Source organism: Leucopleurus acutus (assembly GCF_964270905.1).
Source record: "Leucopleurus acutus genome assembly, chromosome: 17".
Classification (NCBI taxonomy): domain Eukaryota; kingdom Metazoa; phylum Chordata; class Mammalia; order Artiodactyla; family Delphinidae; genus Leucopleurus; species Leucopleurus acutus.
In genome coordinates this window covers 48,736,424-48,752,636 of record NC_139159.1, presented here as the reverse complement: position 1 = coordinate 48,752,636, position 16,213 = coordinate 48,736,424, and the positions used below count along the sequence as shown (strand labels likewise).

At 42.2% G+C, this 16,213-nt stretch overlaps 1 protein-coding gene across 1 annotated transcript in view; it reads right to left on the bottom strand.

Moving 5' to 3' along the window:
• GRHL2 (grainyhead like transcription factor 2) overlaps positions 1-16,213 on the bottom strand; it is a gene marked incomplete at both ends in the record, with an annotated part of 113,404 nt that overhangs the window by 80,401 nt on the left and 16,790 nt on the right. The window contains 3 exons of the mRNA XM_082858802.1: positions 3,718-3,829; positions 7,374-7,530; positions 10,600-10,655. Coding sequence (XP_082714928.1) covers positions 3,718-3,829; positions 7,374-7,530; positions 10,600-10,655 — 325 coding nt within the window. The remainder of the gene's footprint in view (positions 1-3,717; positions 3,830-7,373; positions 7,531-10,599; positions 10,656-16,213) is intronic.

Here is a 16,213-nt window from a genome sequence, read left to right as displayed (position 1 = left end):
GAAGAGTAGCCACAAAGAACAGCCAACAGTCTTATCCAAGGGAGACAGACTTATGTCAGGGAAGATGCAGAATGTTCTCCAGGCATGATTATTTCAGGGTGCAAGAGATGCCAGGAGAATCCTTGAGTGTGAGTGCTGAGGGGATGTTGAAGAAGGAAAGACACAAAGAGAGGTAAGAGCTCCATCGGGCTTCTCCTGGAATGGAGGGAGGGAGGCCGCGTGCTGGAGACAGGCTGGTTGTCCCAGGCACCCCCGGAAAGGAGAGGAAAGGATGCGCACACCCACACACACAAAATTGTGTTACGCGTAATTTGAGGAGTTTGAGGTTCCCCTGTAGCCCACACCCACAGACCCCAAGGACCAAGGTTATGAATGTTTGTTTTAGCAAAAGGGGCCTCATCTCAGTCTCTAACATGAGCTTCAAGTTCACTACCTGCAGGGCTCAGCTGAACCTGCTGACCACAGTGGCTGGTGGAGGCGTGGGAACTGCAACTTTGGAGCCCTGACTTTAACCTCCAGTTCATGGAGGTGAAGAAAGATAACACATTACATAATTTGGGATTCTTCCTTTTCTTCTGCAGGCTACTAGAAGGTTCTCAACCCCAAATGACAACGGTATAGCATACACACTCTTGGGCCTCCCTACCCCCTCAGCAGCCAACGTACAGCCACACGAACATTCGCTACACGGCCCTGCACAGTGACTACCGGTGACGGCTACCACACACAGACATATGTGCTGTGGCAGCATCAACTTCCCCATTCTACTGGAAATGGTGTTAACCACCCACTGGCAGAGGAACAAAGGGCTTGATTTTTTTTTTTTAATCTAGTACAAGAATGAATTAGATGAGATTTTTTGCATATTTCCTAACCCTGTCAGGTTGAGATTAGGGGTAGAGACTGTGGTCTGAAAATTGATTTTCCATTTGAAGCTAAGGGGTTGATTCAGTGTCTTCACCTCAGATTCAGAGCAAGTAGCCATGAAGCTACTTGGTAAGAGCCACGCATCTCAATGATGAATCGTGTGTGTACATGTGTGCACACACGCATGTGTAAAGGGTTACATGAGGGAGAAAAGGCAGGCAAGAGGTGATAAAGCAAAGAGGTAAGATCTGAAATCGTATGAGACCTGAGAGATCATTCTAGTCTAAGAAAAGTAAACCCTGTAACGACATGAAATTTAAACCAATAGGTATGCCAGGAAAATGCTTTTATTATTTGCCTTATTTGGACCTGGTCCATATTTCTATTTAACTGCTCCTCTCATTTTCTTGGGCAATAATTATAAGGCTAAACTTTTCAAATAAAATAAAATTGTTCCTCTGCTCTGTGCAGATTGGCTGCAAAGCAGGTTATGGCAAGTATCCCCAAATCCTTCACCCTAATCAGTCAGTTTTGGGGGTTCAGGGTATGACCTGGGTGAGGAAGACTGTTTTTATCCCAGTTCTTGCACTAATTCCTGCCCTAATTATCTGAGGACAAGTCACTTGGAAAGGTAGGTCAGTGAGCCTCTCTAGACCTCGGCTTCCTAGTTCATTAGATAAATAAGCTTGATGAGTTTACAGATGTGTATGTGTGGCAGGGGGGAAGGGGGAGGAGTGGTGTAGCCATTTTGCAAGAAAAAACAGCAAGTTAGTTTCAATATGTTCTACAGTGAGTCTCTAACCCTCACCTAGTTACTAACTTCTCTGCCATTGGTCAAGGGGCTCCAGCAAGTGTGAGATGGAAGGTCTGAAAAATCCTTCGTTACAACGCGAGAGAAATCAAAGTGAACATGCTTTTAATGGCTCATTAGCACCTCTGGTATCCAACACAGTGGAAACCTTCGCTTGGCCTATCCTCACTGGGGCTGTACGCTGTTGGTCTGCAAAATGTGAAAATAAAGCCTATAAATGAGAAATGATTTATTTCTCATGGAAGCAGCAAGTAGATAAAGTGTTAAAATTACTTAGAAACACATATACATTAAGTCCCCTGCCTTCAAGTTGTGAACTTTCAAAGATTCGAACCTGTGTTCACGTGTCCAGTCACGTAAGTTAGCTCATGTGTCTGGTGTACATTGTCACCTGCGTGCGTCCTCTGCAAGTGGTGGTGCTTTTGTGTACTTTACTGTACAGTACAGTACAGAGTACAGTAGTACAGTATCACTGGATCGTTTTTTCAAGAGGGTAGATAGAATTGAATCCAGCAAGGAAGCAGAACCTGTGCCATCAGCGTCAGGCGTGAGTGAGATTGCAGCTTGCCCTCCGTCTCCTATTGCTGAGGATCCTTCAGCTCTACCATCTCCCACCTCCTCTCCCTCCTCCAGTCAGTAACTCTTCTTGCCTGTTCACTCGATGCCAGCTATTGTACTGTACTACTGTACTTCTCAAGGTACTGTACTGTAAGATTAGAAATGTTTTCTTCGTTTTTCCTGTTTGTTTTCTATGTATTATTTGTGTAAAAAGTATTGATATTATAAACCTATTATAGCACTATATAGCCGATTGTGTTAGTTGGGTACCTAGGCTAACTTTGGTGGACTTACGAACAAATTGGACTTGCAAACGCGCTCTTGGAAGGGACTTCGTTCGTTGGTAGGGGACTTACTGTATTACTGCGTTTTTAAGTAATTTCTAGGTACTTTGAGATGCAATCCCTGACTTCCCCTGCTTTGCTCTGTGTCTCAGAGGTTGATTCCTGCAAAGTGCATGTGCCAGGGTCACGTGCCCTCTGCTTCAGGGTAATGTGGCCACTGGGAAGCACCGGGAGAGACTGGGAGGCAGGGCGAAGCCAGGGCAGCCCCTCTCCCCCCGCCCTCTTGGCACTGAGGGGTGTCTCTGGCAGCGACTCCTCTGAGGTTCTGCCTGCTCTTGGAAAGCTGGTCCCAGCTCCAGCTGGTGCCTGTTCCTGCTGGGCAGCTCTCACAACACCCAGCACCTCTCCCTTCGATCCTCTGGCCCTCCAGCTAAGAGCAGCAGACTCGTGCTGTTGCTCCTGTCTGCACTGTCTCACGGTGCCTTCAGCCCTCCCAACTCTGGCAATGAATTATCTCCACGGAACCACCTGGTGTGGGCTCTGCTTTCCTGACGGGACTCTGAGTCTTGTCCAGAGGGCTCTAGGTCTCTGAAGAACAGACATCATGTGTAGGAATGTACAGATTCCAGAAAACGCACTTGGCAGATCCATTCCTTCTCTGCTGCCGGGAAAGCTCTCTCAAACATTGCATTTGTCTGATCACCTAGGATCATTTGCACTAGACATGTGTTTGGATGGAAGGAACATGGAATGGAGAATTAGACAACGAGAATGCTGTATCTAGTCACGTGACCTTCGCAAGTACCCTAGAACCAAATGAGCTGAGGTTATTCACGCCACAGGGGGATAACAGTTCCTCTGGCCTGCCTGCCAATCATTAGGCTCAAACACAAGAGGGCATGGAAATATATTTTAGAAACTGGCACGGCCGTTGCAAAGCCAGATCTATTATTATAGGAGACACAGTTGACTTTTATGGAACGAAAAGTGTTTTGCTCTCAGCTTAGCCTGATTTTGACTTCTCAGCCTGATTTGTACTAAATGTACTAAAACATAGGAAAGGTGCACAGACTAGTGCCTGGCACGTCATGAGAGTGACGTGGGTCCCAGCTGTGATTTCTGGGCTGGGCTCTCCTTTGCATCATGACAACATGGCAGTTTACCAAAGATCGTGCCGGGAGGTCAAGGTCAACTTACCGATGTCGAGGACCCTCTGCTTGGCCGTGTGCTGTCGAGAGTGCCAGTACTTCCAGTATTTCAGCTGCTCGTCCCGGTTTTTGTCTTCACTGAAGACCACCATTACCACGCTCTGCAGAGGGGGAGAACCACGGAGCTTACTTTCTGTTCAGCACCTCCTGCTTCACACACTCTCCAGTTCTAGAAGTTCTATCAGAGGTGGGTTGCTGTAATTTCTGTAAATTTGTTTTCCTTGCTTTAGAAAAACCCAATAAGCCCAGGCGTATGGTTTGTCTTGTTTGAAAATGGGACTAGTTTAAAAAAATGAATGGGAAACGAGAACAGCACACAGTGAAAAAGAACGCTACATCATTTTCACCATGAATCGTAAACAAACAGATTATCCAATTTACCAGCAAATTTATTATTGTGTGAGCTGAGTGGGCATACCAAAAAAGATTTTTTTCTTGTATTGGAAACAAGAACATTTTTGAAATTTCATATCCTTAAACATAGAATTTGGTGCTTTTGTAAAGGAGCAAACATCTGTTTCTGGCCTAATTAAGTGCCTCTGGCTGGATTAGTGGGAATAATGAGAGAAATACTAAAAGATGAGCTCATATTGATGAACGAAGATCTAAGCTACAGATATTTCATAGACCAAAAGCTACAAGGTCAACTATGTTATTTATAAAAATATGTGGATGTACTTTTAAAATGAGCATGAGAAACTAATCATGTCTTGTAGAAATAAGTATCCCAAACTGCTTTCACTTCTAAGTTACAGCCTTGTTCAACTAAATATATGTTAATTCATTGTCATTTATGAGATGGAGGAGGTACCCAAAACAAACAAATAAACAAACCGAAAAAACAAAAAGCAAAACCCCTGTAATTACAGCATGAGGAATACCATATCCAGGAATATACTCTCCCCGTCATTCCATATGCAAAATACTTCTTAGGCATTTTTCTGCTATTCCAGAAGAGTGTTTCAATGACTCCCATTCTTTAATAACTTCTCCTTTGTAGCATTTCACATACTTGTAGTCATCTACCTAATTATTTACAATTATTCAGTCCATGGCGATGTCTTCCCACTGATGCCTATCCCAATGAGGGCTGGGACAGAGTCACTCACCATGGGGACCCTGGTGCCCGACAAATAAGAGATACCAAATACATGTTTGCGACTGAACTGTCAGGTCAAAATCTGGCTTATTCCCAGTGGTATGTAAACATCTGTTACACAAGAAAGCAGGTGTTTGTTAGAAAAGCTAGTTTAGAAATATGCATCCCTACTCTTTGCATTCACAAGCGGCGTGACCCTCAAAGGCATGGAGGAGAGCTGGCAAGAAAGGGATCCACTGGCTGGGCTGGTGGAACTCTGGGCTCAGCCTCTCTCCATCCTCCCTCCCCCTTCCGCAGGCTTTTCCATTTATATGTAAGAGTTTACTGCCAGCCTCCTGGTGTTTTTTTCTGTCTGTTCCAAAATAAAAAGAACATTTCAGGTAATTTTTTCTAGCACATGACTAAAATGGCGTATTCTTGGGATGGAAATGTATTTTTCCAGTGGTAAGGAGAAAGACCGTTTGAAACTGCTATTACCACAGCTACGCTTCGACGTGGGATGCAACACTGTTCTCAGAAATCAGCGCTAGGAGGTTCCGAGTGCATCCCTCATTTCTCCACACTGCTGGCTCTAACAGAGCCTAGGAGTAAGAAAGATCCATTCTGAGAAGGGCCATCCTACTCTCCAAGGCTGTTAGACTGAAGTCCTTAAGAGAAGGAAGGCTCTTGGTCTTAGGCAAAATGCAACAGAAGGAAATAAAATTTCTATATGTAATTATTTCCATGATTTCAATGAAAGAAAATTCTTGGAAAAGTCCCTGCACTACAAACTGTTGTCATGGCCTCAGCTTACTAACCATGCATTATCTTTTCAGGGTGATGATAACAGTGTTGTTACCAAGGTGTATACATGAGTTATACACTTGTAATTTACAAGATTTTTTTTTTTTAAGAATATGTATCCAGTGTCTTCTTACCAGGCACATCCACATGTGAGGGTTTAGGATACAAATTCTAGGATATATTTCCAGAGGTGGATTCCATGCTCAAATCCGTCTGCCTTTCAGGCCTCCATGACACTCAACATAGTACACTTAGTGGTTAAGACAGTAGGTTCAGGGGTCTGACTGCTTGGGGATATAACTCAGTTCCCTCACGTTTGAGCTATGTAAACTTGGTCAGTTGCTAGCTTCTAAAAGGCCAAGTTTCTTCATCTGTAACATTATAAAAGGAATGCCTATTTCACAGGGCTGTTGTTAGTTTCAACGAGTTACTAGACGTACAGTGCTTAACACGGTGCCCAGCACATAGAAGATACACTCAATAAAAACTAGCTGTTACATTGTGGCCCTGGTTGTTGTGATGATGGGGATGATGATGATTGATGGTGACGATGATGCTGCTGCGGCTGACGGCATACCTCCATCGTAGCCTTGACCTCAGGGTTGGAACATACTAGCTCCTCTGGAGGGCACACTCAGCACTTTTCTACCTGCCACGGGTTCAGCCTCAGGTGGGTCGCTAGCCCCACGTCCTCCCTGTCTTTCCCCTCACTCTCAACTGCCCTGCCTCCTGCCTCCTGTCACTCTGATCTGGAACCGGGATGGCCTCGGAGGGAGAAAGGCCTGCTGGACAAATGAGCAGCAGTTCTTCCTTGTCTTTCTCATGGAAACAAAGCCGTAAAACCGGGTTGATTCAAGAAAGCAGCACTGCAACGATTTTACCTAAAAGCTAGTAACAGGCAAACGGGCCAGCAGGCGCCTGGACACTCTCTTCTGTTCTACCTCAGGGGTTACCTTTGCCTGGGAATCTGGGTTGGGGTAAACTCGCTGGGCTCGGCACAGCACGGCGCTCCTTTCTCAGTACGCAGAAGAAAGAGCTTAGGAGTGCACACCACGCACACAGCAGCATAAATCATTTTACAACAGGGCAGGCAACTCCTTCAGCCTCTTTTGAGAGCTCTGCTATAATTTTCCTTTTCAGTCGACAGGGATTACCAGTTCCCTCCCTTCTTGGCAGTAGCGAGAATGCCAGAAGCTGGCAGGCTTCCAAGGCAGTTTCATGTCCCACAAATAGAACTAATAACTCGTGAATGTGAAAATTCCTCCAAGTCACTCCTGGTAGGGATCATATCATGCCCACCTCTTGACTCCTGAGTAAGTGCCAGGCTGCAGAAGTCTTTTAGCAAAGCTGCGGAGGGCCCAGGGACGCAGAATGAATTGCACCCTCCTTTTCAGAAGAAAGCCCAGCTCTTTCCTGCCCACACATACGCTCTGACTTACAGCTGCTTACTTGAAAACTGCACATCATTTGATTGAAAACAACGACGACGACAACTAGGTAGCACGTAGGCAATGAACGAAGCTGGGGAAATTCCTTGGATACAGTCAGAAAGCATGTTCCAACCACGTCCCTTCCCTGGGGTTTCTTAGTTACTGATTAAAATGATAAACTGCAAGCCGGGAAGTTCTCTTGCCCCAACTCTCTGACATGTGTTCCAGAATTATTTATTTTGGGATTTTTTCCACGCCCTTCCACAAGGCTGGCAGGTAGTCACTGCTTTCACCTGATCCCTCTGCGCTTTACTGGAGAAAGGAGGCCCTTACCCTGACTTTGCTGATGGGGTGTCGGAAGCACTTGTTGTCCCCCGTCTCGCTGAGCGTGATGGCATAGAACTGTCCCTTGTTGAGGTAGGTCATGGGGCCCTCCCCCTGCTTCTGACGGAGAGATTTGGTGGCTTCCAGGGTGTACTGAAATGTGCCACTGTGAACAGAAGACAAATAGCGCTCAGATTCATTCACCTGGACATTTCTGGCTTCTGGATCAATTTCACATCAATAGCGTTTTGTATGAATATTAACCAACGTTTACTCCATTTCAGAGACAAAACACAGCACATGGCAAAAGAGATGAGACCATACCAAAGGTCACTGTTAGTACACTGCACACAACATTTCTAATAGTGGCCCATAAACCAGATGGTTTAGAAGGGGAGAAAGTCCACAATGTGCCCGCCTACTTGTGCCAGGCGGAGCTGGGGGAGCCTCTGTTAGGTTTTAGTTGGTCCTTGGTAATGCCTGAACTTAAGAATCGCTAAAATTTGCCACTTTCATCCTAGCAACAAGCCAAATATGTGAATGCTTTTGTTCAATTCATCCGTATACCAACTCTCTTTTGTCTAGTCAAGGTGTTGCAAATAGCTACATCCCACTTTAAAATAGTTCAAAATGTAAAAATCTAGAACTCATTCATTATTGAAATCTATATGGAATCTAGCTCCATAACAGGGAGTATGTTTTGATTTGGGGGTTTTGTTTTTTAAGCCTGCAAAAGAACTCATGACAGGGTTACTGCTCTAAATCAGGAGCTTGCAAACAACGGTCTGGCGGCCAAAGCCAGGTAGCTGCCTGTTTTTTGTCAATAAAGTTTTACTAGAACACAGCTACACTTGTTTGTGTTGCCACAGCAGGGCTGAGTAGCTGTGACAGAGACTGTGTAGTATGCCAAACCTAAAATACTTAGTTATCTAGCCCATTACAGAAAACAAGTTTGCAGATCCCTGCTCTTAATAATTTCCCTAATATTTTACAAATATAAGTTAACTTATAAAATAAAAGCACTGATTTTCCCAACTTTGAAGAATATGCCCATTGTTTAAAACGAGCAACGGATATGAGTCAAATCTTTTTATTTAAGATGCTCATTCAGAATATTTATTTCTGTCACACTGCAGGATGGCACACAGTGATGATCCAATTACAAGTGCTTTGTGTGTTTCCTGAGAATCATCAGAGGCTCTTCACTGGGTCCATCTATTTTTTTAGCTCTTTAATTTCAGTCTGTGAAAGGCTGTGTGCAAAAATGACTGAAGTTTGCCTCTTCAAACGATCTACTTACAAGATTATGGGGGACTCTTGCTTTCTATGTTGACTATTTCTGCAATGTTTGATTTTTTTTTTAACTTTTATAATGAGAAAGAAATTTGAAGGGCAAAATAATATTCCTCTTCCACGATAAAAATCTTAGGCTTAAGCTGATAAACAAAGCAAATTCCAGAATATGTGTCTTAGAATAAGGTGGGAAATAAATCATTCAAGACAGAACCAATTCCACTGTCGTTTTGCCTAGAAAAAGCAATTTCAAGATAACCCACTGAATCATAAAGTTTGAGACCTGGACAGGATATTAGGAATCACCTAGACCAGGAGCGTGCAACTTGTCTAGGGCACAGACTGCTTGAAAAACATGGAGAAAGCCGTGAACCCTCTTCCCGGATAAAAGCACATATGAACACTAATGATTTTTAATATAATTTCAAGGGATTCACGTCCCCCAAGCTCATCCACAACACAAGATGAGAACCACTTTCCTCATTTCACAGCTGAGGAGAGACTGAGAAACCTGCTCACCCCTGGAGACAATGACAGCAGCAGAAAGAGACACCAGGTCACATGACTGGTAGGTCGTTGCTCTTTTCACTGGCCTGATAGCTGGCTGCATGGTTATCTGGATTGACAGCATGCAAATTATACATGTATTTCCACGTTTTAGAAGGTGATTTGGAACTTTATCTTCTCTGCCTCTCCCCTACCCTTCACCACCACTGCACACCCAAATTCTGGCTGGGAGAATCTGGAGAGGGTGACTCGGGAGCCTGAGGCTGGAGCAAGACCCTGAAGGGGCAGGAGGGCTTCAAGCGGAAACAGAGAGAGGAGAAGAGGGCCATACATGTAAAAGTAAAGGGCCAAGAAATACAGTGGGGGACAAGGTTTACAGTAAAAAGGGAGCAGCACATAGAGGGCCCCAACTACCTTCATAAGGAATTGGTGTCTTATTCTGTCTGAAATGGTGAAATCACTGATAAGTTTTGTAAATGGGATGGATTAATTCATCCTTGCCATTCTCTCCTGTCTACAGGCATGATCACGAACAGGGACTTTGAACATGTGGCCCCTCTACCTAGAATGTTCTTAATCCTCCTTCTCTCCCTGGAAAACTCCTGATAATCCATCAAGATCCAGTTCAAATGCTGCTTCTTGTAAAACTTTCCTCTGGTCCCATCCCACTCACACCCCACACACACCAGGCCTGCAGGTCATCTCAGCTGTCTATTCATGTATCTCTGCAGATGAGCAGGACTCATCATTTTGCAAATGTATTGCAATTTGTATGACATCACACAGGTCTCCTGCAAAAGTCTATGGGCCTCTTTTAAGGACAGGTTATAACTTATCCTCAATCCCTATCTCATTGCTAGAAGATGGAAGGCACCAAAGTCTGTGACAGCTAGTAGGAAGAAATGTCCAAAGTGGAATGGAAGGGAAAAGAAAGTGCTGGCAGGGCAATCTGTTATGTTGCAACAGCTCAGAAGCATACACACAAGAGTAAGTTGGAAGAGACAGGACAGGGGGGATAGGACATCCAGCACTTGGCAAATGCCATGAATGTGTAGCAGGAAGGCAAGCACCTTGCACCTCTGGAGTGTGTGGCTGGGAGGATGGCATCATTAGGCACAACAAGAAATAAAAGTGGAAGAACAGATGTGAAGGAAGTGAAGAAGGAAGGAAAGAAGAGGAAAAGACACGTACATGCTGTGCTGGAGGCCCAAGTGCCTGAGGTTTAGAGGAACACCTAAGAAGGGATGTCTAGCAGCAAAAGGACAAAGGAAGGGTACAGGTAGGTCTCAGAAAATTGATCAAGACTGGAAACAGTAATTTAGAAGTCATTGTGTAGAGAAAAGAATTTTCTTTTAAAGGTGTAAAAGTATAACTTGACGATACATTTAAACAGTTATCAGTTCATCAGTTTCTAGGGGCAGCTCCTGTAACCTACCTTGATGTCTGGTCGTACATGTACTCCTCAGCCCCAACTGAAGCACTCCGGAATTTCTGCAAAATTTAAAAGTCATCAAAATTAAAACAAATAGTGAGTCATTATGCAGAAAAAAAAAATGACAAATGTATCCAAACTGTTTTATCCTCATTTTAGAAAAGAAAATTACACATTTTTTTGGTATTATGTTTTCAACTACAGTGAAAATAGTTACCATTTGTGTATAGAACCTGCATACCACCTGCACACTGAGAATTACATTCAACAGAAAATGCATTTGTGCTTTTATTCACATGTCCACATTGACATGCCCACAGGTGTTCCTAAATTGTCTCCAGGTACTGGAAACTGTTTCCTCAAACATGTAAACATCTCTTCCATTTTCTTATCTCCAACACTTATTCCAAAAGCCACAAATTCTGAGTTAACGGAATACTCATTACAGAGAAGCCACATAGCGTACCATAAAGCAGTATTTAGAGCTCTGGGGCATAGTTTTTGGAGCAAGACTTTCTAGAGTCAAGTTCTAGGGTCAAGTTCTAGCTCTTTTACCTGCTGCCTATGTAGACTGAGGCAAGTGCCGTATTCTCTTCAGCTGTAAAATGCCTACTTATAGTGATGAGAAGAATTAAATGCATTAGCAGAGATAAAGTACTACAAACAGTTCCTGGAACGTGGTGAGCTCTATCTATGTGTATTAAGTTCTGTTCCATACTCAGGCAAAATTGTGAAACTGAAGTTCACACTGACATTTTCTTCTTCCAACAACAACAACAACAACAAAAATTCTGTTCTATAGTAATCACTTGATCGTACTCGATGCCCTTCTCTAAGATCTTCATTATCACAAGAGTGTTAAAAGTAATTTTGCGGAGGGAAATTCTAAGTCTTAGTATTACATGTGAAAAGGCTTGGGTCCACAGACATTCAGCTGTTGTATATTTAGTGCAAGTAGGATGCACTTTGCTACATTTTAGAACCTTCTTAAAAGTAGATGCACCAAAAGCCCTAACTCTTGATCCTAAAGTAAATAGAATAGAATATTGATGAAAAAGCACTTGGTGGACCACACAGATCTGGACCTTCCACTGTGGCCTTTTTTCTAGTGTCTCTTTCTAAGAAACAACCGTCTTGCCTTTCATTTCTCTGCCATAAACTTCCATTCTTTGACAAGTAATTCAAAGATTTCCTTCTCAGGAAAGGTTTACTCACAGCTATTTTCCAAATTTCCTTCACAATCTCTAACCACCATCACTTGAATGCAGTGTGCCCTCACCTCACACTTTATATGTACATACATAGGATCTTTCTTTATATACAGTCTTATAAACTCCGTGGATCCGAGAAGACAGTTTGCCCTTCAAAGTTTACCCAAACGCAGCCCAGGAGCATCTGACAAGTATTTGTTAACTAGTTTATTAATCATGACAGAGACTCAAAGATACAGATTTGTGTTTCTTTTGCAATCAGTCAACCCATCAACAAGGCATTAAATGGAAATATTCTGGGGCTTCAGCATCTGACTGGTGCCAAGAGACATAGAGAAAATATATAAGGCACTTTCTTTGCCTCAAATATATAAAAATTGGTTGAGGAGGTGAGTAAATTCATACGACAAATGACAACAAAAGAAACTGAAATACAGCAAATGACTAGATATGAAGGTCTATGTTAAAGCATTCATCCATTCATTTATTCAGGTGTCCTGACTGGAAAAGTACAGAATGAACATCACCAGGAAAGGAAAATCAGCAAAATTCTGGAAAGATTTTATGGCTGTTGTGAACTTTGCTTTGACCTTTAATATATTTAAGAATTAGGAAATTTTGGAGTAGGAAGGTAGCATGATGAAAAGAGCATTTAAGGAAATGACTCCAAGACAGAGAAGATGCATTTCAAAGGTCCTCTTTGAAGGAATATGTGGTAACCCGTAACAACACATGGTGAACCAGTATTAATAAGCAAGGCTCTGAATGAGTTCATTGCCCATGCCATGGCACCACGCAGCCTGAGGATAGACTTGCTTACTAAAACATATTGGACTGATACATTCTAGGGTTCTAATGTCCCAGGGGATGTAAGAAGATGTGATATACTACAACTATTCAGACTCAAAGAGACTGTCAACTATGGGCTAACAAATAAAAACTCTTAATCCAATAATATGAGCATGTAAACAAGAACTATGAAAAAATTAAAATAGTTGACATATTACTGACGTGGATATTACTTTTTCCGAGTTTAAACATTTATCCTTAATTCGGTTACATTATCTTTATAATTAAAAAATATTAAATGTATACTCTACCTGGAAAACATCACAATCCTTTATGATGGCCCTAAATGATTGTTGATATGGCCAAAGGGAGAGAGGCCTTTAAAATATATATATATATATATATATTTATCCTACAGTAAAACTGTAGGCTACCCTCACCCTTGGCATTTTCACTGTTGCTGTACAAGGCTGCTTGGTTTTCTTTTTGTTGCCAAAGTCTAATAAACAGGAGAGACTGTCATGCTTATGCATGAAATAGAATTTAGTCAAATAAAAAATTTTGGTCAAAAAAAGAAAGAATTAGAACCAAAACACTCAGGCCATTCTGACTACAATTACCAAGTTTCCACAACTGTTTGGAAACATTTTAATATAATTTGTAGGATGCCAAAAGGCAGGCAGACAGCCAACATCACCATACCTTGCTGTGATTTGATGCAGTGCATCTATACATTTCTTAATCATTTGGCCTGAGAAAAATGGTAGTAAAGGAAGTATGGTACATATATTTTCTAGATTATCCTTAAAGGACTTTAGACATCAAGGAATATTAGAATGTTATATTTAAATTTTGAATATTAGAATTCTAGTTTTCTCCTTGGGTGGGAGGAAAGAGACATCTACTAAGAATCTACTACGAAAAGACAATGATTCTTAACAGTGGTAAAATCAGATATAGCAAAATAATTCCACGTCTTTGATCAGCCACCAATTTTTTAGGTCTTATGATTCATTTATTCATTCATCCACTCTTTCAATAAATATTTGCTGAGCATCTACTTTGCATCAGACACCATGCTAGGTGCTATGGATACCGCAGTGAACAAAAAGAGAAGCAGTCCCTGCTGTCATGAAGCTTCCGACCTAGTAGATGAAAAATATTAGTCAAATAATCATTAATTTAAAAATTTACAAACTGTGTGCAAGCACTCTAAGAAGAACAACAGAGTTCTAGGAGAGCACATCACCACCGAGAAAGTAAAAATCAGTCCCACTGACAATCAGCCTTGATGCTTCTAACAGAATGTACTGCTTCCAACAGCACACGGACAAGGCCAACAGAAGATAAGCAATGCTCCCAACAGAACCCAGAAGACAATAACACAGGTACAAAAGTGAGTAACATCCCCCCCTTCTGCGGGACTGATGCCTTCTTGGCAAAGATAGCCTCAGCCCTGCTTTGTTCATCCCATCTCCTGAACAATGACGACTGAGGTACCCAGTTTCTAGACTGCCCCAACGTCTTGACATATGAAATCCAGAGCTGGTTGTCACTTCCATGATCCCTTCTTAGACTCATCCAGAACAAGCCCAAACACTACCAAGAGCTCCTCCCAACTCTCTCTTGCTGAGTTGTCCCTAAGGGCCCCTTGCAGAAGCAAGCTAAATAAATGTAACTTTGACTACAGATGTGTTCACGGTAGTCTTTGGCTGGTGGACTTAGATACAAAGAAAACTGACTTTACTAGGAACTGAAAGGGGAGGACAGGGAAGGCTTCCTTGAGGTAGTCACACAGGAGGAAGGGTGTGGAAGGTAGTAAAGAATATTCTAGAATAGCATTGTCCAATAGAACCTTATGCAAAGATGTAAGTGTTCTATATCTTCACTAATATGGTAGTCACTAGCCACATGCACCTTCTGAGCACTTAAAATGGAGATAGTGGGACTGAGGAATTGAATTTTTAATTTTATTCAATTTTAATAGCCACAGGTGGCTAGTGACTGCAGTATTGCACAGCACAGTCCTAAAGCATGGGAGTAGCAGGCACATGGGTCCTGAGGCAGGAGGGAGCATATCAGGTTCACAGAACTGAATGATGCTCAGAGCAGAGGGCACCAGGGGGAAAGATGTGCAAGATGAGGTGGGAAAGGCGGAGGAGAAACAGAACGTGCAAGGCCTTGTAAACCCGTTAAAGATTTAGATCTTAATCCTGAAAACAATGGGATTTCAGTGAGAGGGTGTCATGATCAGATTAGCATTCTGAAAAGACCATCCCAGGTACAGTGCACAAAAGTGGACAGTATTATAGGCCAGAGATAATGACAGCTTGGGTCAGTATGGTGGAAGTAGAATGGAGATAAATGATTTCAGAGAGATTTAAGAAAGTGAAGTTGATAGAACTGATAATGACTTAGATGGGGATTACCGTAGAGCAAAGCATCAAGAAAAAAAATCCTCGTTGCTTGAGAAACCAGAAGGACGGTGGTGCCACTCCACTAGAGCAGAGAACATGAGGGAAGATGTAAGTCAGATTTTGAGCTGGTGGAGAGTCAAACAGGCAGTTGAACATAAAGGTCTGGAGCTCAGAGAGAGCTGGGCTGGAGAAAAATAATGTGAAAAGTATTCAGGACATAGATGATAACTGAAGCTGTGGACATAAAGCTAAGAGCATTTTCAAGAGACAACAGTGATCAAAGCATCAAATGGTGCTGCAAAGTAACAGCTTTAACAGAACGGGGATTTCCAGAGCCGTTCTATTCAAGAGCTGGGTAGATGGCCCCTAGGAACCTAATAATAGGCCATCCAATCTCGCAAAATTTGACTATGTATAGAGAAACCTAAATCCTTCCCAAGTATAAAATGTGTATGCTAAGGATTTTCCAAAATTTTGCTTGGTGCAAAAACAAACTAATAAAATAATAGAAGTTTTAGTGGTACCATATGCACTATATCATGTATTTAAAATAAAAACAACAAAATTGGTTGCACTGATCAAAAAGTGAAGCCATGTTCCATTTCAGTACTTGAATCAACATCTTTAAGATTTTATTCTTTAAGTTTGTGGTGGGAAATGAACTATCAGTTAAAAATTAGTCATGTTGGACAGGGTTTAGATCCAGGGTAACTTCCAGTATCAGTCTACAGATGAATATAACATCAAGGGACATAACCATCATATGTCTGTTGGGTATAACAAATAACAATTCTTTGATTTTATTTCAGGATTCTCTGCAAACTATGTTAATTTGACAAATAACATACCAGGGACTAAATAATGAAATACATGGTAGAGATATCTGGTGCTCACACATAAATCATTCTCATTCCTGAGCACATGGGAAAACTAGACTTCTCTTAACCTCTTGCAGTTAGTTAAGACCATGTGACTGGTTCTAGCCAATGAAGTGTGAACAGGGGTAATAGCAATACTTCCAGGTCAAAGTATTTACAACTCAGTGTGCCATCTCCATGGTCTCTCTTCCCCAGCTGGGATGACCCTGAAGCCACATATAGAGATGGTAATGTCGCAAGATGGAGGGAACCTGGATTCCTGATCAAAAGACGGGTCTGCAGACATCTATCAAGATTATTATTAGCAAGAAATAAACATTTA